We start from the raw sequence: 24,968 nt of genomic DNA, 5'->3' as shown, positions 1-24,968 counted from the left end.
GTAAGTGTCTGACTCTTGGTTTCGGCTCAGGTCATGATCTCATGGTTCATGGGATCAAGCGCTGCATTGGGCTCTGTGCTGACAGTGTGGAGCTTGCTTGGGATTCTCTCTCTGCCCCTCCCCCACTCTCTCCTGCATGTGCACACTTTCTCTTAAAATAAATAAACTAAAAAAAAAAAGAAAGAAAATCATCAGTAAGAACATTCAATTAATATTTAGTTAACTGGGGTGCCTGGGTGGCTCAGTCAGTTAAGCATCTGACTTCAGCTCAGGTCATGATTTCGTGGTCCATGAGTTCGGGCCCCACGTCTGGCTCTGTGCTGACAGCTCAGAGCCTGGAGCCTGCTTCAGGTTCTGTGTCTTCCCGTGTCTCTGCCCCTCCCCCTCACGCTCTGTCTCTCTCTGTCTCCCAAAAATGAATAAACGTTAAAAAAAATTTTTTTTTAATTTATTTAACAGTTATAATATGTATTGTGTCAGGTAATGAGGGAAACAAACCATCTTATTTCAACACATCCACATAGTAATACTATTTTCTTTAATTTTTTTTTTTTTTTGCTGGTTGTTTTTAGTTTGTTTGTTTTTAAGTTTATTTATTTTGTTAGAGAGAGATACAGGCAGGGAGAGAGGGAGAGAGAGAATCCCAAGCAAACTCCACGCTGTCAGTGCAGAGCCGGACGTGGGGCTCAAACTCATGAACTCTGAGATCATAACCTGAGCCAAAATCAAGAGTCAGACACTTAACCGACTGAGCCACTCAGGCGCCCCATATTTGCCTCGGTTCTTCAGAGCTACTTTTTCTCTTATATTCTTCAACTCTGTTAATGGCATCAAACCTCCTAATCACTTGGGTTTCAGGTTTCATCTTTATCTCCTTTATCTCACTGTCCACATTAAATATATCACCATTCCCAAGCTCAAAAACTCTCATTATCTCAGTCTATTCAAAGTCTACTAACTGCAGTTCCCCCAGACAGATTTTCTGATCCTTGGAGTCTATTCTATATTGTATTACCAGAAAATAAAGCACAATGCTGACCCCATAACTCTCCTACTCAAAAGTGTTTACTTTATTGAAATTTAGGTGACTTTAAGTGCAAATCCTCTCCCTCCCACTTCTTTCTTCCTTCTCCCACTTGCTTACCTCCCTTCCTTTCTGGGCATCTTCTATATATTTTACCTTCAAAGGATTATGCTAGCTAAGGACCAGAGACAAAAGAGATGAATAAAACCATGGCTTTATTCTCAAAAGAATTAATTTGTACACAGTATGGAGAGTAGGTAATTGAGTGACCAAAAAGCTAACAAAGAGGCAGGAAAACCATCTGGCCTCAAAGCTGGAGCCAAATGTTGCCAGGAAACTGTAGGATTTCAATAAATGCAGAGATGAGCTGTGCAGATGGTACCATAGTTTGCTTGCCTGTGTATTCCTCTCAAGTAACCTATGCACTAACTAAACTGAATGTCCGGTATTTTCTCACCTCTTTGCCTTCACTATGATGCTTACTTGTACAACAATATTTTTTTCATCTCCATTTATTGAAGGCCTATTTTTCAAGGCCACTAATACCTGCAACATATCAGATGCTACTCTGGGTATCAAGGCATGGTATAGTGATTAATACAGACACAGCCCCTGTCACCATAGAGCTTAGAGTCTATTGGGGGAAAGAGTATACATAAGTAAACAAATGTAAAAATTATCAAAAGGATGATGAAGAAGATAAGCAGGGTGAGATAACATGCAATTAACATGGTAGGAGTATTTACTTTAGATAAAGTGGTTAGGAGAGGCCTTTCTGTGCAGTTAACATTTCCACGTTCAAATGTCCAGAACTCTCAGAAATACTGAAAGAACCATGGAACTGGGGCATGGTAGTAACACTTACTGTTTGCACTGGTTTCATACTTTATGCTGTCTTGTACTGTATGTTGTATGTTTCCTTTCAGGTCTATATATGATGAGATTAGGTGAGGCTCCTTGAAGGTAAGGACTTTCTAGTACTTCACCACGCCTTATTAATGCCTGCTGCAGTCCCTTTTACATAGTGTGTAACTCTTAGAGGCCTATTCTGTCTCTTCACATATATTATTTCTATTATGCTCCCCACAATCCTGTAAGGGAAGCATTATCTTTCCCATTTTACAGATATGAAAACATAATCTGAGAGGGTAAGGAACTTGCCTAAAATCAGAGCCAATACCAAGCACCTAATTCATAATTCAAATACAGGTCTGTGATCTCAAAATACCAACCTTTTTCACTACGCAGATGTTATAAGTTGATGGCCTGAAGGCATATTTTATCTGTTCAGTATTTTAATATAGTTCAAGCTAGCTACTAATTTTAAAAATCTGGAGATATTACAGTTACATTCTGGATTTCCATTTTCTCTAGAAAATTCTGATGATCAAATAACACAGGGCCTACATTTCTGCATGGCAACAATTGGCTGGAGCTGAGTAGTGACCCCCTCCAGATATCTTCCACTTTATATCCAGCCCACTTATCTATATAACCCGACTAGTGGTCCTCTGCAAACAGATGAGTTTATAAACCTTGCACCATTCTGTGGTTTAATACAGCAGTATATTATTTATTTAAGTGTCAACATGAGTTTTATGTATACATGTGAATAGGAATTTTTTTTTTCCAGTGATCAACACAGGTTAGAGGTAGGGTCATACTCTCCAAGGACTTCAGTCGAGACCAAGAAACATACAGGTGAGCAAAAGAAGAGAAATTACTGAGGAGAAATTATGGATAAATATCGGAGTTGGGAATGAGTTTAGGTTTTTTTGGCAACAGGATTAGCTAAAGTTGGACTTTATTGTGGAGAGCCTTAGAAACCAGGTTGAAGGGCTTCAGGTTTTCTACAGCAGTTATTAGAAGTTTTCACACAAAAGAAATGAGCTCTTAAAACTGAGCTTTTATATATACTGAGCTTTTAGAAAAGAATTATTTTATTTTACTTCCCCCCCCCCCCCCAAATTGGGAACTACAAAGAAAATGTCTACTTACTTTAAATGAACTTCAGTTTGGGAATGTATTGCTTCTCCCAAAACATTTCCAGTTTCATCCACCACAGCAGCTGCCGTATCATCACAACTGGTTTCAATCCCCAATACTAGTTTATGAAGAAATACTTTTCCAGGACGAAAATTGAAACTTCTTAAAAATTCATAAATTTCCCTTCTTGATGGTTTAGAAAAAACTCCTGCTGCCTTATTCAATATCAGCATACTTACTCTATAGATAATTCCTGGAAAAGAAATGAAGAAACAATTATTGGGAACGGACATTGACCACTAACCCATTTAGGTAAGCAAAATTCTAAAAAACTTGATTTATTTTTCAATATAATAATTTTGCAAAATTATAGGAAAGTTTTGGAAAAGTTAGCAAAAATTTTTAAAGGCTGTAGCAACCCATTAATATCAATGACAGTAGGAATGAATATAATGTTCTTTAAGGGGGAAAACAGGGAAGTCAGATATAAAATTTTTTAGTATTACTATCACGCTGTTCTTAGCAAACTATTCATTATTTTTTATAAAACAGCTAATAGTCGCATGGATAGTTATCTGAAAAGTGCTATTATTTATTGTTTGATAGCTATAAACTAAGATAGAATTGGTTTTAAAAAAATAATAAAGGCAAGACAGAACAGATAAAAATAAATGCATTCTATTTCCTGAAAATATCTTTCAAAATAAAATTTGATAGTTTAGTTTGAAAACAAGAATTCACATTAAAGACACACATTTTAGTCATCTACTTTGGAAACAAGTGTTCTTATGAAGCTCATCTTAAAAGAACCACTTCTTATCTAAAACAACTGCAACCTAATACCCATTTTATCCATTAATTTCAATTTCCTTAACTCAATCTCCATTTTACCACAAGTTTATCACAATAAGGATCTCCCCCAAATCCCTTTTCCCCCCTCACATAAAAGCAGTCCATCACTAAAGCACCCTGGTATCTTCACACTTCCAAGTATCTAGTTTCATGACTCTAAATCATCTGTCTTAGAACTTTCTGGATGCTTAAGTAGGTCCTTTCCCTACACACTAATGGACAAAATGGGTAAATGAGAGAATATTGGAATTTTTATTGTTCCACTGGGGCAAACGGCATGCAGGGATGAGAGTGATGAAAAACCTCGCAGAGGGGAGTTGTGGGGAATGTAGCACAGAAAGACACACCTGGAGAACTTTGCAGTCACAAAACCCACGCAAGGCTGCCTGTGCTGAGCATTTGTCTTTGGGCCAAGAAGACTCCCAAGTGAACCCAGGGAACTTGGCCAGTACAAATCTCTGTTGTAGGAAGGCGAAGGGCTTCTACTGGAATCGTTCTTCCAGGCACACGAAAGAACCAGTAAGAGAGGGGTGAGCAGTTTCACCCACCTTCCTCGTGAATGACAGTAGCTAGTAGAGGTGTCCTTTTCCTAGCAAAGTCAGTCGCTGCGTTATTGCAGGAGGCAGAGACCGACCTTGTCGCCCCGGAAGTGATGTCATCAACACAGTCCCGCGTCTCGTCTCCAGGACTAGCTGCTATAAACCTAGAGGGCGTTACACTTAATTCAGTTAAAAAAAAAAAAAAAAAAAAAAGTATAAATGCTGTCTTTGTCCAAGATTCAGTGCGTGTACTCACGCGCTTCCCTTAGATTTGTAGTAACAAGACTTTTATAACATCGCACGGCTAATGACCGATCTAGCGGAGGCCGAACGCAGATTTGTCTGACTACACAGCATTAAGTTCTAAACACTACGCTACACTAAAAGACAATTTTGTTTGTCTTTGGCTGGAATTTGGACGCCACTGTGAGAAAAGGATGGAGATTATTCGTCATTCCATTTTAGAGGAACTATCATCAAATCTAAAAGTTGTGGCCTGAAACAGCTAGTACTTTCAGAAGCAGAGTGGAAAGTAGGGACGACACCAAGGACTTGATTGTACAAGGTTCCGAGGGAACGGAAGCGCTTCTGATCGGATAGTCTAAACCGTTACTCCCGCTTTTTGGAGTAAAAGGTGTGGGGCTAGTCCGTTTTTGTGATTAAAAAGAGGAGGAGATGGTACATATTCACTTAACATTAAAAAATTATCCTATTTTCGCAATGCATTGGATGGTTTTTGCTTACTATGTATGCAGACTTCAGAGTAATATGTACTCATATTGTTGGACTTTTCAATTTTTTTAAATTACTATTATTGGTATGTGAACTTGTCATTTGTATGAATAGATTTATCTCAAAAGGCTCTCTTCTTCCCTGCTAGACCTTAAGTTTTACCAAGCAAGGACTTCATATATGCAAGGTTCGATAGGCTGTCACGTATATCTGCATCTCGAATGGCAAGAAGCTCTTGGTATAAAAGAAGTGAATCGTGGTTGGGAAGTCACAGTTAGAGTCTAGCAATAAGACACACACACAAATATATATATTCATAATTACCAGAATGTTATTGAGGTTTTTTTTTTAGGTGGAACTGATGCTTTCAAAAATTTCACTTATGGTAATAGCAGCTAATTAACAATATAAAGTGGCACTTTTGTTGTTCCAGGCAGTGTTGCAGATTATTTAATCCTCACTACAATCCGGTGAGGTAGCTACTGTCCTTATTTTATAGATGAGAATTTGATGATTTGCAGATCACACAGCTAGTAAATGCAAAGCTAAGAAGTTAGGCCATATGGTTCTGGAAACTTGTTTCCTTAATTTCTAGAAGAAAAAATAACCCATATTTTCTCTAGTATATGTGGCTGACCCACAAAAAGGAAAAAAGAAAAATTAAGACCAAAAGGTGAAGAAAAATTAGTTATCCTAATTGCAAATGATTTGTTAGAGGTTATTTTATATGCTGAAATCTAGTCTGAACATAAACTTTCACATCTGGCATTTTTTGCAATTTGAATTATGTTCAGCAAGTGTGTCTCAATGCCCTCCTGTGCAAGAATGTGTCAGGAGTTATCCCTTTTGTATGTGTTGGAATCACTGGTAGATTCCTCATCCAGGAACTTGTGGCTAGTGTTGAGTCTTAATGCTGCATTATGTGAAACAGCAGAGCTCTAGGACACAGTAGGGAGGAATTTTATTCTTCCTTTGATTGATTTCATGTCAGTAGCAGAAAGAAAAGGCACTTATACTAATACCACATATTTGGCAAGTGAAGGTATACATTTTCCATCTTCTTTATTGTACTAGAGGAAAAATTATTGGTGGAAAGGCACTTATGCTCTCTGAGATCTGAGCTTCCATACAGATCATTTCATAGTTTGAATGCCACTGGTGGACATTCTCAACAAAATATGACCTAACTACTGTAACTTCCACTTGAATCCAGAGTTCCAACTGAATTGAAACACGCTATTTTGTCAATGCTATTGCCCAAGTTTTCATTTGTAAGCTTTTGAGGAAAATTAGATACAGAAGAACCTTTACAATATTCATTTCCTAATTATGTATTACTAAATTGGATTTTATTTTCATTTACCATGTATTTATTGGGTTCTTCCCTTTCAGCTGGGAACTTTATTAGTTGTTGGGGATAAAAGATAAGATTCACTCCCTATCTTCAAGGAACTGAGCCTAATGACGTAATTACAATACAGCATTATTGTATGCATTGAGAGTGGGAAGTTGCTGGGAGAAGATGGTGTAGCTTGCCACAGATGTATCCACAGCCTAGCAGGACCTGGGTGTGATTACTGGGTTTCAACATCTCATTGTCTTCTAGGCTTGAAATTGGTTTATCAGATCTGGAAGTGACTGGACTCTGGGGTGCTGAGTCCCATGCTCCATCTGCTAAGAAACTGTAAAAACCATAACACTAATGTGTTAATGTATGAGAAATGTAATGATGGAGCTAGGTTACCTAAGCTTGCTGGTCCTTACTTTCTCTGTATTGAGCAAATTACAATGAAAGCAGAATCAAATTACAATCAGATTGTTTGGTAAATATGGAATGAATGCAATAGAAATGAGTTTGGCGCTTCTAATGGTTAATGTTTCAGGCCCGATGCATGTTTCCATTTGAATCACCTGTCTTACATGCTTCATGGGTTGGATTGTGCTAAAAATACGCTGTCATTTGCTTTCTTCCTTTTTAAAGAGCTTTTTTTGTTGAAAAATCTTTGATGTGGAACATTCTTTCATTAATGGTAATACTGTCAATCAGGTCTCATCCTTGGAAGATATTTTGCTTTTTACCTTAGTTGCTTAGCCACTATGCTTATTTTACAAATTTACTCAGCTGATTTATTTTATTGTGGTGAAATACATGCAACAAAATTTATCATTTTAACCATTTTTAGGTGTACAGTTCAATGGCATTAAGTATAGTCACATTGTTGTGCAACCGTCTTTACCATCCATCTACAAAACTTTTTCATCTTCCCCAACTGAAACTGTACCCATTAAACACTAATTCTCCATTTCCCCTTCTTGCCAGCCCCTGGAAACCACCGTTCTTTCCCTCTGACTACCAAGTACCTCATATAAGTGGGATCACACAATATTTGTCCTTTTGTGACTGGCTTATTTCACTTATTAGCATTAATGTCAAGGTTCAGCCAATGTTGTAGCATGTGTCACGATTTCTTTTAAAGTAGACTAATATTCTATTGTTTGTATATACCACATTTTGTTTATCCATTCATCTGTCAATGGTCACTTCGGTTCTTTTCACCTTCTAACTATAGTGAATAATGCTTCTACAGACATGGATTGTATAAATAAATATCTTTTCAAATCCCTGCTTTCACTTCTCTTGGGTACATATCCAGAATTGGAACTACTGGATCATATGGTAAATCTGTTCAATGTTTTGAGAAATTGCCAGATCCAAACGGTCTGTTTTCAAGTGTGTGGGGTATGTATATTTTTGGCAGGGGAGGGAAAGGGTAAATTTTTTTGTTACTCCCATATGTTAAGTGCCGTAACAGAAACATAGGATTTGATAATTCATAGGAGGGACCTATGTTTCAAAGCAGAATCACTGTATAAGGTTTTTATGTAGTATGTGGTATACTGCTATTTTCTCAGAAATGCCTGTTAAGTCATCTGGCTTTTCTGTTCCCATTTAAGAAATTGTAACATGAATAATGCATGCTTATCATCTTGATAATATGCTCAAGTTTTTCTTTATGGTTTTTTTTTTTTCAGAATCTGAATGTTTTCCAAAAAGTGTTGTCAATAGAAATTTTTTAATACATTATTTGGAAAATCAGAGATTTAAATACTATAAAATTCCTGTCATAAGAAGAGTTCATTGTACAGTGTTAATGCAGTTTACTATAGTTCTTATAATTGAGAATTTATTTTTATCAATATAATTATACAGTTAGAGTGAACATAGTGATAAAGTTGGCCTATCTGCTAAACTTAGAATTATATAGAACTTCAGTGCTACAGGCTGAGCCACTTCCATAATGATTAGTTGATTATTAACGGCTTAAACGAGTTAAGAAATGGAACTAAACTACTATGCTTAACATAGAATCTGAATATATTTCTACTAAACTGTTTTACTTATGAAATATTTCAGATTACAGGGGCGCCTGGGTGGCGCAGTCGGTTAAGCGTCCGACTTCAGCCAGGTCACGATCTCGCGGTCCGTGAGTTCGAGCCCCGCGTCGGGCTCTGGGCTGATGGCTCAGAGCCTGGAGCCTGTTTCTGATTCTGTGTCTCCCTCTCTCTCTGCCCCTCCCCCGTTCATGCTCTGTCTCTCTCTGTCCCAAAAATAAATAAACGTTGAAAAAAAAAATTGAAATATTTCAGATTATGAAAGTGTCAAGAATACTATAATCAACTTCTGTGAACCCAACCCTCATTCAAGAGAAAAAATATCACCCAAAGCAGTTGAAGCCTTCTGTATGCTATTTACCTAAGATATTCAGTATTCTAAATTTGAGTTTATAATTCTCCTGTGTTCATTTGAAGTGAAATGAAAAATTTTAAACCCCAAATATGAAACTACCTGCTCAATCATTTTTAACTGGAACTGAAATTGTGGACTAAAATAAAAACCTGAGGCCTTTCATAGCTCTTCTTTTTGACATTAGGCAAAGTGAAGGTTTATCTTTGCTATTCTCTTACCTACCTTCTTTCCCTGCCCAGTGCTACTCCAAACTCCCTTCTAGATTGTTTTACTTAGACCTGTCTTCCCAGTACTGCACCTGTTTACATTTTCTACATCAACATGTAATATCCATGAAAGTAATTTTAAAATTACTTTTATATCTGTCCTATTAGAAGGATTACAAAACTGCCCTGGTCTATACTGGGTTGCTGTATTTGTCTTCTTCAGGATTAGCACGAGTATTCTGGCGTCATATTTACTGGTAACATATTAATAAAGAAGATATAGGAGAAATATATTGCATGGCAGTCAAGATTCAACTTGAGCTAGACAAGATAAATTAACAGGTTAAAACCTAACAAGATGGGGTTCCACAGGAAAAAGAAATCTTAGACTTGGCTTAATAAATCCATTAAGTATGTGAAGGGAAAGCCATCATTTAATGATACTACATGTTGGAGAGTTAAGGTTTCGTGACTGTAAGGTGAATCAGTGGTATGTGGCTGTCAAAATAGCTAAAGTATGAAGTTATATTAAAAAGGGCGGGGGGGGGGGGGCGCCTGGGTGGCTCAGTCGGTTAAGCGTCCGACTTGGGCTCAGGACATGATCTTCGCGGTCCGTGGGTTCGAGCCTCGCGTCGGGCTCTGTGTTGACAGCTCAGAGCCTGGAGCCTGTTTCAGATTCTGTGTCTCCCTCTTTCCCTGACCCTCCCCTGTTCATGCTCTCTCTCTGTCTCAAAAATAAATAAATGTTAAAAAAAAATTAAAAAAAAAAAAAAGGGCAGGGGGGAGGAAGGGAATCCAGAATACGGAAAGCGGTACTGTTGTAGTGACACCACATCTTATCACCTCCTGTAGTTAGCTCTAGTGCCATATAATAATGAACTGCAACTCAGAACAGCATTACCAGGATAGCAGGAGAAATTTGAAACAGTTATCAGTTGGAAAATGGTGAAGGCTCTGGTAATGTTTATTCAGTGCTGCTGATAACAGTTTAAAAGTTAAACAATTGAAGCCTTATGTAGAATAAGGATAGATTTTGGCTCAATTTAAAACAAGTTATAAATTCCATTACAAAAATGCAGCCTTGTAAGTTTAAATCCTCTTTTATTAGCATTAATGCAGAAATGAATGGTGGTGTGGCAGTTAATGAAAACTCAAGGTATGGTAAGGGGTTGAAATTACATAGCCTCCTAGGTCTTTTCCAACTCTTAGCATCATGTAACTCCACAAGGGTAATTCATGCAAACATTAGTTCAGGAGATATTATGCCCTTTAGGATCCTTATAGTTTAATAGACCATAGTGCCATAAACCTAAGAAATACAGTCCTATGCATAAGAAAAAAAGAGGGGAGGGAAGGTGGGGCAGGTCAAAAAGACACAGAAGCCAACCTGGAAATTACCATTGCAAACTCTGACTTCCAAAGGCCAAATATGGAGGACAATTTAAACAACAAATTAATAATGATGATAATGGATTGTAAACCAAAGAATAAGATATCTGTAGGTCCAAAATTATATAAGTGATTGAATAAATAAATGGAGAAGAGAAAAATCTTCCTTACAGAATCCAATAAATAAATGTAGGGGAAATGAGGCAAATAGAAAATCACCATGGAACTCAACAGTAATAGATGTTGCAGGAAACATTCATCAATGAACGCTGAAATTAGTGGTACTTCTGAGCTCATGCATATTTAGAAACTGCCACCGCTTCCTGACTTGAAATTAGGAGCAATTACAGCATTAGCAGTTAGTTTTGTTCCAAATAACAAGTCATTATGGAATTTTTTTTTAAAGTTTGTTTTTTATATTAAACTGTTTAAACTTGTGAAATTGGGAAGTTTGCATATTTAACACAACCATTCACCTAGTGTTAAGACCAAAAAAGCATATCCCAAATTTGACCACTACTCACCACTTCATCAGCCATTCCCCTAGTCTGAGCTACCTGTTGTATGTAGTTTGCCAACTATTCCTCCTGCTTCCTATTCCTTTACACTCTATTCTCAACATTAGCCAGTAACCTTTAAAATAAAATCAGATCCCTTTAATCTCTAATATAAAACCATCCAATGGCCTTGTCAAGCTTAGAAAAAATTTGCTTATAACCTTGGTCAATACAGCTCTATATGATCTGACCCACACCTACTTCTCTGACCTCATTTGTTAGCATTCTCATCCTCCTTGTTTATTACTCCTTGCTAGTCCCAGTGGCTGTCTTGTTTTTCCTCAAAAACACACCCTTATTCCTGCCCCAGAGCTTTTAATATTATCATTACCTACACTGGGAAGCCTCTTTCCCCAGATGTTTGTACTGCTTGCTCCTTTAGGTCTAAATATCACCTTACGAACCTTTCTGAGGTAGACTCCCCTGCCTTTCACCTGCTTAATTTTTTTCCCATGGCATTTATCACTACATGAAATGATATGTATTTTTGACTCATTTATTATGTTCTCCAATTTGAATATAAGCTTATTAAGGGAAAAGATTTTAATAAGCTTATATTCAAATTGGAGAACATATAATAAATGAGTCAAAAATAATGTCTTGCTTGCAAACTGTATCCACAATACCTAAAACAATACCCACAACAGAGTGTGCCCTCTGAATAAATATTTTTAAAACATTATAGGATGAAGAGTGGGGGAAGCAGAAGGCCTGCATTAACAGAAGATTTCTATCTCTGAAGTCTGTGCAAAAAGTAAGCCTTTTGAGGTAAACTTTAAAATGAAGAAAAAGAGGAGCACCTAGGTGGCTCAGTCGGTTAAATACCCAACTTTGGCTCAGGTCATGATCTCACGGTTCACGAGTTTGAGCCCCGTGTCGGGCTCTGTGCTGACAGCTCAGAGTCTGGAGCCTGCTTCAGCTTTTGTGTCTCCCTCTCTCTCTATCTCTCTCCTGCTCGCACTCTGTCTCTTTTTCTCAAAAATAAATAAACATGAAAAAAATTAAAATGAAGAAAAACAAAGCAACATTTTTAACTACCTTAATGGAATTCAGTTGCTTAAACACAACTTGAAAAATGTGACATTGCTGACTGAATTTGGAGATTTACAATAATCTTACACCAAAGAAAAGTTTTATTCAAGTATAGATTACTAACTAAAAAATACATGGGTAAAAGACAAACATACAAAGGCATATCATACAATGGAGTTCTAAACTCAATACTTTTGAAATACAAAACAATGATCATTACCCCCATAAGTCAGTTTATTGAAACAAATTGATTTTTCAGTTGGTCTATAACTCTTGTCACTCAGTTTTGTTTACAAATGTTACTGGATATTTCAGTCTCATCCCATATCAGAACTTTGGTTTTGACATGTTTACTTCTCAAAGTAGTATGCAGTTATTTTTTGCAACTAATTAATATCAATTATAGGAAGCTTCTCTAAGTCACAAGAATTCAATATGGTTGCTGTTTTGGAAAGAGTTACCACTTTGGGTTATCTACACCAAGACCCATGAACTGAAAGGCCAAACATTAATGAGCAAAATATGGGGAGTGAGAGCAGGGGGACTAAGGAAAGATGTTTTCTTTTGCTGTAGACCTGCTAAAGAAGACTCCATTATTTACTATGGTACTACTGCTAGAGAAGCAGTTTCTGCCAGACCACAGGTTGGCTATATAGTTGTCCACTTTATGTTTCCTTTTCTAAATAACAGCAGACTTTAACAATTAGATTGATCAACCAAATAAGCAGAGACCTCTAAATTACCATATACTCTAACTGTGTGAAATAAATTATTTTCTTAATTGGTTTAGCAGCCTTGTGTCTGGAAAGGCAACAAAACCCATTCCGTTCCAAAATTAGAAGGTTGATTCAGAGGCTGTTTGTAAGATGCTGTCTTCTGTCACCAGTCATGAAGGTGGACCTTCATGAACTCATTAATAAAGGTAACTCATTAATTAATAAATGTAAAAATGACCTCAATCTATCAACACAATGTTGAGCCAGCAAAAGCAAAAAAAGTACAATCATAAGGTAAGGATTGGATTGTATAAAACAGGAGAGAAATATCCTCCTCTATAAAACAAGAGGAACATGTATGGTAATAAAAACAATCTATAATAAACTTGTAAAGAGATGATTCTGGTTTACAGGTTAAGTCTGCTTAAACTGACCATGACTGAATGATTGGAAATATTCTTCTCCTAACATAATGCCCATTCATTATAAGCTAAGCTGGTCTTGTTTTCTTATAAATCTCTCATTTCTTTGAATTCATCTACTAATCCTTCAGTGTACAGCCATTTAACTTATAAGCTGGGCCTGCCCAGCCTGCCTATAACACCTCTCTTCAGAAAGATACCAGATGCATTAAACAGAGGCATCTTCTAGTAAATACCTGCACTTCAAAACAGCATGTGAAGAACCAGCAACTGGCCCTTCAATGTAAATACTTCTCATTTCACAATATCACGGAAACAGTGCAGTTTACTAACCACTCCTTCCTTACAGAAAATTCAGTAGCTGTAAAAATTTTCTGTTCCATTTCAAAACATTTCAATACTTATTAATTCCAAAGATCCGAACACCATGTAGCTGTGGCATTTTGGGAATTAGTACACTCAGGAGAGAAGCTGTGTTTAGGATGAAGTGAGTTGGATCATACTTCGTATAGAAACTTGCCAGAAAATATCTGTAGAAATAAAAGTTAAAATAGATATAACATCTAAAAATGAAATTAATTAGAATTTATTAAAAAATTTAAAGGTAAAAAAAGCCACTGAAACATAAATACCTAAAAACAGGATCACTTTTGAGCACTAAAACAGGAGGCACCAGATGGGGGTCTAAATTCATTCAGGATTTAAAATTTTATTTAATGGAGGCATATGTGCACATTTTGCATTTCTGCAATCATGTGAAATGCATTTAAAAGAATGTGTTTGCTACTTAGCATCCTTTAAAGAAGTCTTTCAAACTAGGATTCGTATACTCTGAAATTTCAGGTACAGTTTTGTATTTATGTGTATGTTTCTGAAGAGAAGATCCAGACCCAAAGCATCTATCATAGTCTCAAAGGGTTTGTGACCCACCAAAAGGTTAAAAACTACTGCTATAAAGTTGTGAAAATGGGGTGTTAGTACATTAATACAATTCAGTATCTTTGAAAGAAAACAAGTACTTGGTTGCCTTTTTTTGATGTTTATTGTAGCCAAACAGGTTGATAACCAGTTTAACTGGAAATCTGGAAAACACTGTTGTAACATTCCAGCTGTTTTGCTGTAACTGACCAAATGTACACATTCAAAGACATCCAATATCTAAGAATTTGTTTTAACAAGCCTAAGCTACCTTTAGGACCATAAAGCATCAAGTCAGAATGTCTAGTTTTACCCAAGTGCACATCAGAGTGCAGACACATCATTTGGACACTGAGAATATCCTAATATAGACAGGATTTAAGAATAAAACATTGGGGCATCTGGGTGGCTCAGTCGGTTAAGCGTCCGACTTCAGCTCAGGTCATGATCCTGCAGTCCGTGAGTTCGAGCCCCACATCAGGCTCTGTGCTGACAGCTCAGAGCCTAGAGCCTGCTTCAGATTCTGTGTTTCCATCTCTCTCTGCCCCTCCCCTTTCATGCTCTTTCTCTCTCAAAAATAAACATTAAAATAATAATAATAATAAAAAATTAAAAAGAATAAAACATCATACTCTACTTGATCACGACTAAGAAGTTAGTCTATGTATGGGTGTTTGTCTAATTGGTACTTTTACAGTACACAGTAAAGTATTCTAATAGCCTTTCCTCTAAGTATGGTCATTAATTTCTAGTAAGAGGAGATAAATTATCTTGTGTAATATGGTTAGAAAAGAATAGCTATTTTGAAGTATGACTAAAAACATCACACAGAGCTGTATACATCATTTTCAGAGCCATCTATATTGAGAAATTCTATAATCTTCCACCTATTTCACAAACTATAATCAGAAAATTCTTCAAGAATAAACCATATTCTTCAATCTTTAGTTTAAACCCTTTCTTCCAGCTTTCATATATTTGAAGACTGTGTTTATACTTCCTACCACTTGCATTTAGTAAGCTCATTTGATTTCCTATAATCAATATGGGTTAACCCATAACTTGATGTGTTGGAAATAAATATTTTTGGAATGGCTCCTCCTCATCATACTGTAGCATATATTGTATGCATCATACTGTCCCCTTTGTCGTTTAATAGAAACTAATTTTATGTGTAAATTACATGAAAATTACAGGTTCTTACAAAAACCTAGACAACCCTCTGAGAGGATGCTAAACTGAGGTGGGAGTCATGTAATAGCATTTATATGCCGAAGTATATACTGGAAAGAGACGTGTATTAGGCACTAGAAGTTTAGGATTTCATCTGGGCTCTTGACTCCAACCAGTTGCAAGATCTGGAACAAGGTAATGCATTTGAGTCTGTTCCTTTATCTAAAAATTTGGGATAACACTGCATATCCTACCTACCTGACAAATGATCAAATAAGAAAATGTGAAAGCACTCTGAAAAGTATCAATGCTATATAGATGGCTTTAGTGTTGTTTCTTCAGTTATATAAGGAATTTAATCACAGAATATTTGAAATCATGCCTGTGGGTCAAAAATATATTTTTAGAAATACGGATGTTGTACACAGGTACATCTTAGTTGACAATTTTGTGATAGCTGTTATTGAAAAATCAGTATACATGTCAGGCTTTTTACATTAATTATAATGCAATCCTCAACATTTTACAGATGAGGAAATGAGGCTTCAAAGAAATGGCCAAAAGTCACAAAGTTAGAAAGCAGTCCAAATTTAGGGCTGTTTGAATAACTATTATTCCTGTTACTGTGTTTATCTTTGTTAGATCATACAAATCATTTCTCTTTTGACATTAATTTTATATAGGGCTCAAACAAAAATTTAAAAAATTTCCTCAAAGTCCTAACAACATAAAAAAAAAAAAAATCTACCACTTTATGATCAACTTATTCTTTTCATTTAAAAATGCCTTCCTTTTCCTGAAATCTACCTTCCCTAAGTCTCAGTTTAAGGAATCCTAATTTAGTCTCCAAGGAGTCTTTCCACTTACTCCAGACTGCACTGATTCTAAATCATGGATATGTTATTATATATGAGCTATATGGTATACAGTGTTTGCTTAAAGTAGATGTAAAACATCCATTATATGCATGCAACAATACTGAGTGTGGAATTCAAAGCAATCTACACATTTATAAATTCTTTGCAGAAATAAAACATTTATAATAACAGAAATAATGCAAAGTGGCATAAATAAGGGATGTGTAATAACTACTAAAGGAGTTCAAAACAGGCATTATTTCTTAAGGTTGGGTGCTAAGGAGAAGACCGCATGAGAAGGCAGAATTTAAATACTGAAAGAAGAGTAAGATAAATTAAGAACGGAGAAGGTATTTCAGGTAGGAGAAATGATTTGAACAAAGGCATAGAAATAGGACTATGCACGAAGCATTAAAAAAAAATGTTGCTTAGAAGGGCTTGACCAGGTGGGAGTTGGGTGGGGGTAAAATATTCACATAAAGGAAAAATAAGGTAGGAACCATTTTGTGGAGGGCCCTGAATGTCAGGCAATAGGAGGAAATTTAAGGTTAAATGCTTTACAGACAGATACTATCTCATTTATTTCTTAAGGCATCCAATTGAATTATGTAGTATTGGCTAGAATTTTATCCATAAGCAAACCAAGTAGGTGGTGTGATAAACAGGATTCAACCCAGGTCTGTCCTACGATGAAAGCCTAACTTCTTTTATCTATAAACTATACAGCAATCTCTCCCAAGGAGCTTGAACATCCAAACTGGGGGAGATGGGTGGTCAATGAAATTCATCTGAAATCACCCAAATCCTTGGTTAGGGTGATTAATCTAATAGTGGAATATAAAATAAGATTATGCATTTAGCTTTCTTGTAAGTAACTTAAGGATATGAACTACAACATATTTGATTTGTGTATCCTAGGTCTAAACATACTGATGAGCACATTATTGTTGTTGTCTCCATGTATTACTGACTGACGTAAAAACAGTTTATCACCAGCTTGTTAAATTTTGTCTGTATTTTATGCTCTGAGTTAGCTATTTATTGGTAGAGGTTTCAACAAATATTCTGTTTCTAACTGAAATTCAACCTAATAAAAGGACAGCTTCCTCTTATCCAATCTTCTTCATACCTAAAAATTTCCATCACTTACAGAATTATTGGAGAAATTGTGAAAAACTTCCGTGAAGATGTAAACTGTACTCCATAGTCCAGCTGTTCCCAATGAGTTAGGAGCCGTGCTTTACCCTGGTCAGGAGTTTCAAAAGGTGTTCCTTTTACTGCATGCAAAAATACATACATCCCCTGAAAAACAAGCAATATCAAATATAAAATTAGTATTTGTGAGTAAGCATTAAGATAGTTCCAGACTGCTTATGGCAGTATGGGTGATTTAACTTAACAGTTCAAGTTTTAAGCTTTCATTACTATTTGTGAAAGACCAGTTTCTTCATAGTAAAATAAAACTTTCAGGGGCATATAAAAAATCTTTGGGGAAAACCAGTAAAAGGTCAACCAAAAAAGTAACCTGTTTTCATCTCCTATTAAATTGAAATGCACACACACAAAAAATGAGGATAGCTTTACATCATTACATTTAGATTTTCTAATTCCCTTCTTATTAGGAAATAGGATTATCTTATCCTTGATGTATAGGAATGTTCAGTGTCACATTAGTAAATCTGATGATACTTCTAAAATGACAAAAATATACAAATTGGTAAATAATAATAAACAAAATTTCTGTATCAGGGGAAAATGGGTTTGATAATACTTAATATTAGGACTGTGTTTGTCTCAATGGTTTTCTTCTAAAGCGAGAAAGATGGTTATGTAGTAAGAATAATTTTCAACTCAATTTGCTTTTAAAATCACCACTGTGCCCCAATGGAGTTTCTTTTGTAGTTGTGTTTTTTGTTTTTGTTTTGTTTTCTTTTTTTTTTTTTTAATTTTTTTTTTTTTCAACGTTTATTTATTTTTGGGACAGAGAGAGACAGAGCATGAACGGGGGAGGGTCACAGAGAGAGGGAGACACAGAATCGGAAACAGGCTCCAGGCTCTGAGCCATCAGCCCAGAGCCTGACGCGGGGCTCGAACTCCCGGACCGTGAGATCGTGACCTGGCTGAAGTCGGACGCTTAACCGACTGCGCCACCCAGGCGCCCCTGTTTTCTTTTTTAAAGTAAAAAGTCTTACTAAAAGCCATTCTGTTCAGGGATATGTTTGAACATCTAATTTTGTGATTAGGTAAAAACCAATATATACTAGATTTGGTTTCCTTGAGATTATGATATCCATTCAGATCACTGGTAGTACTACATTGCAGGATCACTGTCTGAGGCACCAGTAACAGAATATTCCTGCCTAAATATTATCATGAAACAGTTTTTCCCACTAGAAGTCATAACGAGGTATCATTTTTTTCTATTTCAACTTTCAATAAATGTATGGGAAGAAAAGAAAAACTTGTGATTTGAAATTTTATATTATTAACTAGGTTAAGACAGCCCTCCTTCTCAAAGCTTAGCCTACTTACTAGTTATTCCACTAGGCAATTAAAAAGTTGTTTGGCTGCAATAACACCTAAACTATATAGAAACACTCATGTTCAAATGGATTAACTCAACAAATTTATCAAGTGGCTTATGTGTATAGGACACAGGACATGTATGCATTTATGAAATTGAGTAAAACATGTCCATAGTCTTGAAAAAAACTCAATCTTCTAAGAGACAATGAGAAAAAAAAAAGATATGCATAAGCAATTAGAATGTAGATCAGAAATTGCTATCATAGGTACAATCAGAGTATTCAGCAAATACAAAAGAGGGAAAGGTTCCTTGTTGCTGAGGCAAAAGCTGTGATGCTACCTTGTCAGCTACCTCATTCTTGAAGGTTCAGCTCAAATGACAATCCTTAATGAGGCCCTCCTCGTTAGTAGTAGCCTATGTGCTTATATAGAATTTTATTGAAAATATTTTATTTATAGCACAACATATTGTTGGAATTGTTTACATGTTTATTTTTCCATTAGCCTGAATACCTCAGGAACAAGGGCTGGTATATAGCAAGTATTAGACATTAAGCCAAGATGAAGGTAAGCTAAGGGATATTTATTCTGTAAGCACAAAGAAACCATATTCACATGGGCTTTATGGGAGACAATAAAACAGAAATTACACGCTTTTAAATTCTGAAGAGTATGTGACCCAAAAGGCAAAGACTGTGTTTTTTCTAACCAGGGATAACAACTAGGTCTACTTTCCCATTTAAAAGCATTCAGAATATATTTCACATTTTTAATTGGTTTAAAGTGGGCTATCTTCAAAAGAAACTTAAATTTGGAGTCATGTAATTGCTTACATCTATGGCTGGTACGTAGGTCTTTAGTGTGGTGAACTAATAAGTCAGAAGTTTGCTTCTCTACTACGTGTTGTCAATTACCATGTGGCCATATATTGTGTTTCAATATCAGTTAGCCAATTGAAAACATAGGGCGGGGGAGGGGGTGACTTCTAAAGTACATTTAATACATGTCTCATTGGAGAAGAGAAAATTACATGACAATACAGACTAATTAATTCAGCAAACATTTACATAAGTCTTTAGAGATATGGAAAATAAAAAGATAAATTCCTAATTATAAAACTATGATAAATAAAGGATAAAAGAATGTAGGATGGGAGTTTTGTAGTTTTCTGGAGGTGATATTTGAGTAGTTTTCCTGCACTAAGAATCAGCCTGGCAGAGGGGGATGGAGAAAGGGGTATTAAAATAGTGGAAAAAGAGCCTAAGCCAAAGCAAAAAAAGGTGAAAGCAAGATCATTTTCATTATTGTTAGAGAAAAATTCCTGTTTGGAGATGAGCTGATATAAGATTGAGTCCTTTTCTTGCCTCTATATTATTCAACTGGTCTTATATGCCACATAATAAACTTGTTATTTTATTATGAATGTAATGGGGAATCATAAAAGGACTTAGAGCATGACTTAAGCATATATGCATTTTATTTATTTATTTATTTTTTAATTTTTTTTTTTCCAACGTTTATTTATTTGTGGGACAGAGAGAGACAGAGCATGAACGGGGAGGGGCAGAGAGAGAGGGAGACACAGAATCGGAAACAGGCTCCAGGCTCTGAGCACTCAGCACAGAGCCTGATGCGGGGCTCGAACTCACGGACCGTGAGATCGTGACCTGGCTGAAGTTGGACGCTTAATCGACTGCGCCACCCAGGCGCCCCTATGCATTTTAAAAATAACTGTGCCAACTTGGAATGGAGGAGAGTAGAATAGAAGAACATCAAGGAGACCATTTGATCTACTGGAGTAATCCACCTGAGAAAAAAATAAGGGTATAAATTACAGTAATATCTGTGGGGATCAAGTTGAGAGACAGTAAAGCAGAACAGACAGGGCTTTGACTATATGGATATGGAAGACAAAGGAAAAGCAGTTAACCTAAAACTAGAGTGACCATATATCCTAGTTGGCACGGATGGTCCTGATTTATACCTATTTTCTTGGATTAGTTATTACTAGAGTTCCCTTTTACTCTCAAAACAGACTCAGTTTCGATAACACATTATATGAATCACTTTACCTTTGAAGCTATCTGGCTTGACTTATTGGGCATACAGTGGTGCCTTTAGATTAGATAAGGAATAAAGCCAGAGGAACGGGTCATAAGTGGTAAGAGATCAGGAATGAGTTCAATTTATATTTGTTTGTTCTAGGGTAGAAACCGAAAATATGGATAGATGAAGTACCCTAGGCACAATACATAGAATAAAAAGAGATGAAAAAACGAACCTTGGAGACAGCAATATTTAGGAGACGAAAATAGAAGACTGTACAAGAAACAAAAAAGGAAAAATCAGAAATATCTAGGAAAAAGTGATCCCACGGAAGCCAAAGGAAAGGAATTCTAGTAAAAGATATAATTCTTGTCAAATATTTCAGAGAAGTTGCTACTTAAAACTAGTGTTTGCCCTATCAAAGTCCATTGCATAAAATGTACTAAATGGACATTCACTTATTTTTACCACATTATCCTGCTCTCCTCCAGTCAAATTCAAATACTCTTCAGAAGACAGGGAATAAAGAAATACATAGTTAATCTGGATTCAATTAAAAATTTGAATTAATTGTATTTCTCCCCTTTCATTCTGCTTTCATAGGCTGTTAAAGATAAGAAAAGTCACTATCAGTTGTTCTTTTTTTAAACAGATAATTTCCAGGGCTGCATCATATGGTCAATAGAGTCAACTGAATCTCTGATACTTTGTAGAGCTATCCTATAGTACAGAAGACCCACAGTCAACATGAAGAAGCTAAGGCACTATAAGATCCTCAATAATGTATGATTAAGCTCAAAATTTCTATACTGAACCAGGAAAGTATATTTAAACAATTTAGAAAAGTTTCTAACAAGGATTGAAACCGAAGATGTTTATTAGACTCCAGTTAATCAAAAACCATAACTTCTTCTGAAGCATTCTCTTTAATACTATAGTAGCCTGAATTACAGTATCTTGGAAGTGTTGCTAAAATGGCCTATTTTCTAGATCCTATGAAAGCAAAAGGAGAAAAAAAGGCTTAGAGAAAGGGCCGATGTTTAAATATAAAGAATTAATAGATAACCCTATCTATCCCACATTACATATGGATATCTTCAAAGTTATCATATATACTAAAAATTACTGAACTGTACACTTTTAAGTCAGCAAATTTTATGTTACATACATTAAAAATTATACCTCAATAAAACTTTTAAACTAAGTGGTGTTTTTCTTTTTTTTAATTTTGTGGTAGAAAAACAAAATTTTTTTTAATGTTTATTTATTTTTGAGAAACAGAGAGACAGTGCGAGGAGAAGGGCAGAGAGAGAGAGAGGGAGACAAAGAATCTGAAGCAGGGGCCCAGGGCCCCAATGTGGGGCTCAAACCCACAAACTGTGAGAGCATGACCTGAGCTGAAATCGGAAGCTCAACCGACTGGGCCACCCAGGCGCCCCATGTTTTTCTTTTCTTTAACATAAAGATTTAAGCTTTTAGCAAATTGTTTTTAAATACACATAACATAAAATATATCTTAATCATTTTTTAAGTGTACAGTTCAGTGGCATTAAGTACATTCACACTGTTATGCAACTATCACCACCATCTATCTCCAGAACTCTTTTCATCTTGCAAAACTGAAACTGTACTCATTACAGCAACTCCCCATTTCTTTCTCCCTCAGCCCCCGATAAGCACTAAAGCATAGGCTTTTAACCGCTTTATATAAGGTGAAATTCTTACCAGATTATGTATCACATTTGTCAAGGTCCAAGCAACAGGAACACTGAAGAAGGGAATACTAAGTAGAACAATATGAAGCAAGCCAACTCCCAAGGCATATGTCAGCCACATACCCCGGCTGTTCATTACACGGGTATTTGGATTCACCTCACTGTGGGCAACTCCAACATTCATGTTTGCTCTGTAGGAAAGCAATGAAATGAATCAACACTGACAGAACTGGAAACTTAAATACTCTACTCTCACATGACAAAATAAGTGTGTTACTAGGATCATTTTTCTCTGGTTGTTCTGAAATAAAATAAACACACTCACCAAAATATGCTATTTGCAGATCTGCTAATAAAAGCAGTAAATAATTTTTAAATCTGACTTCATGATAAGACTAACAACTTATTTTTACAGTTCTTATTGATAAAATAAGCAATTAAAATCCCTTTCCTAAAGCTTGTCTTCTAGCATGCTGGTTTTACTAAATGAAATAACGGACAGGAAAACTCAACTGAAAGAAAACCTACATTTTCTTATGAGACCAAAGTGAAAGCTCAGGAGCTAAACATACCAACAGAAAAGACCAATATAAAAAAAAGACCAAAGCTGCAGCATTATTTATAACAGCCAAAATATGGAACCAACCCAAGTGTCTATCCACAGATGAATGTATAGAGAAGATGTGATGTATGTATATAATAGAATATTACTCAGCCATAAAAGAGAATGAAATCTTGTCATTTGCAACAAAATTGATGAACCTAGACAATATACTGCTAAGTGAAATAAGTCAGAGAAAGACAAATACCATACGGTTTCACTTATATGTGGAATTTAAGAAACACACACACACACACACACACACCAAAAAAAAAAAAGACATATAAACACAGAGAACAAACTGGTGGTGGTTGCCAGACAGGAGGTTTGTGGGGAGATGGATGAAATAAATAGAGGGGATTAAGAGTACACTTATCTTGATGATCACTGAGAAATGTACAGAATTGTTAAATCATTATATTGTACACCTGAAACTAAATAGAAAACTGTATGTTAATTACACACTTGAATTAAAGATGACAAAAATAAAGTAAAGTAGATGCAGCTAGTCTATTATGAGTAGCCAGACTCTTACATATAATGTAATGTTGTTTCCAAAAAGAGTGGTCAAGTTCAATTCACTTCTTTTTAAATACTGAACCTGGGAGGAACATAATGTGGTGAAAAATTTATATGGTCAAGGGATAAAGCTTGTTTCTGTCCCCTGGTACAGTAAGGTTACAACAATGATTCCTCCTTTAACTTGTCAACTCTCCTTAAATTTTAGTTTTTTTTTCTTTCATTTTCTAAGTTTTTCCCTTTATTGCATTCAAGTGGAACACCAAAGGAGAAATGGATTGCTGGTTCCCAGTTAATTTAATGCTGGCATTTACTTGGTTCTAAGAATCCCTTGAACAAAGTATAACTGTCTTGAAGAATACCTATCATCCCAGTAAAAACCAACCAGTGAGACTGAAAGGGGGACATGGTGAAAGTATATTTGGAACAGCTGATTTAGAAATAAATGAACCCTTTCCATAACAGAGTTGGCACTGAGAGAGGAATTTCCCATAACTGCATGCAACAAGTGTTTCCAGAGTAAAATGCCTCATTCTCTTTCCAAAAATCTATGGAAAACGCACGCATCAAGGTTTATGGTGATGAAAGTTGGTTGCACTAAAGAAGCAAAAGTCTCAAATTTACGTGTGTAAATACTTCTTCTAACCTAAACACATCTACTTTGCATCGTACATTATTTTCATGAGCTATAGGTTATATTTAAAAGATACCACAACTCAAGATACCTTTCCATTTTTCTACAGGATGGAGGGGGAAAAAATAAAGCTCGAAAAAGGCTTAAAATTTATATCTAGCCTGGAAGGCAAAGCTGGTGTGGTACGGACCCTACCCCGGTTCACAAAATCTTTGCAAGAAGGCGGCCGCGCCACTTCAGGACAAACAAAGACTTCCGACACTGTCTGCCTATGCGAGTGCCCCGAGGGCTGCGACCCGCCAGGACCCTCTTGGGGACTCCATCGCCAGCCAGACAACCACGGGCAGCTTTCCCCGAATGCTGGAGCGCCTGGCCAGTGAAAGCTCAGCAAAAGCCGCTGCTGCTACCCCCGCAGGGCCTCCTCCACCCTCCCCGTCCTTCTCAGAGCTACACATCCCGCCAGTACCACGGCAAGACGACGAGAATGTGGGGGCAAGCCTCGGTGGCCACTAGACCCGCACGGCCAGACTGGGAGCCCCGGACGCAACCGTAGTTCACTCTCTCCCCTCAAGCCTACCCTGGCCGGCTAGCAGCTCCCTACCTAGCAGCACATCCCCTACAGCCGTTCTTGACCACTCACCCGCCGCCCTACTCCTGGCGGCCAGCTGGGAGCAGAACTAGCTCCGCGGCGACGGCGTCTCTCCTAGGCCGAATGCCAATGATCAACCCCAGCGCAGCGCAGCGCAGCTTGCGGAAGCTTTCAGAGCCGAACGCGC

At 36.6% G+C, this 24,968-nt stretch overlaps 2 protein-coding genes across 3 annotated transcripts in view; both read right to left on the bottom strand.

Moving 5' to 3' along the window:
• Positions 1-4,530, bottom strand: part of OSGEPL1 (O-sialoglycoprotein endopeptidase like 1) — a 30,758-nt gene extending 26,228 nt beyond the window's left edge. The window contains exons 1-2 of one of the 2 annotated variants that reach the window (XM_047085112.1): positions 4,210-4,530; positions 3,023-3,263 (exon numbers count right to left, since the gene is read on the bottom strand). In XM_047085112.1, coding sequence (XP_046941068.1) covers positions 3,023-3,243 — 221 coding nt within the window. In that variant the 5' untranslated portion in view covers positions 3,244-3,263; positions 4,210-4,530. The remainder of the gene's footprint in view (positions 1-3,022; positions 3,264-4,209) is intronic. The other variant, XM_047085111.1, reaches the window with a different exon arrangement.
• Positions 4,531-12,148: 7,618 nt separating this feature from the next.
• Positions 12,149-24,926, bottom strand: ORMDL1 (ORMDL sphingolipid biosynthesis regulator 1). Its single transcript, XM_047084290.1, has 4 exons — positions 24,833-24,926; positions 22,449-22,629; positions 17,302-17,453; positions 12,149-13,733 (listed from the first exon to the last, which is right to left on the bottom strand). Exons 2-4 carry the CDS (start codon positions 22,620-22,622, stop codon positions 13,598-13,600), a joined length of 462 nt encoding a protein of 153 aa, XP_046940246.1. The 5' UTR covers positions 22,623-22,629; positions 24,833-24,926; the 3' UTR covers positions 12,149-13,597.
• Between the last annotated feature and the right edge of the window lie 42 nt (positions 24,927-24,968).

The sequence above is a fragment of the Lynx rufus genome, unplaced genomic scaffold, assembly GCF_022079265.1.
Source record: "Lynx rufus isolate CCGP_SWC_20201006 ecotype Redwood Valley unplaced genomic scaffold, mLynRuf1.p SCAF_2, whole genome shotgun sequence".
Taxonomy (NCBI): Eukaryota; Metazoa; Chordata; class Mammalia; order Carnivora; family Felidae; genus Lynx; species Lynx rufus.
This window is presented reverse-complemented; position numbering and strand designations above follow the sequence as displayed.

Bases quoted from the DNA above. Each gene is read 5' to 3' on its own strand.
- ORMDL1 (XM_047084290.1), bottom strand. From the start codon at position 22,622: ATGAATGTTGGAGTTGCCCACAGTGAGGTGAATCCAAATACCCGTGTA. The intron at 17,454-22,448 runs GTAAGAATTTCA...CTTGTTTTTCAG, and splicing joins CAAATGTGATACATAATCTG to GGGATGTATGTATTTTTGCA. The intron at 13,734-17,301 runs GTAAGTGATGGA...TTATTTCTACAG, and splicing joins ACAATTTCTCCAATAATTCT to ATATTTTCTGGCAAGTTTCT.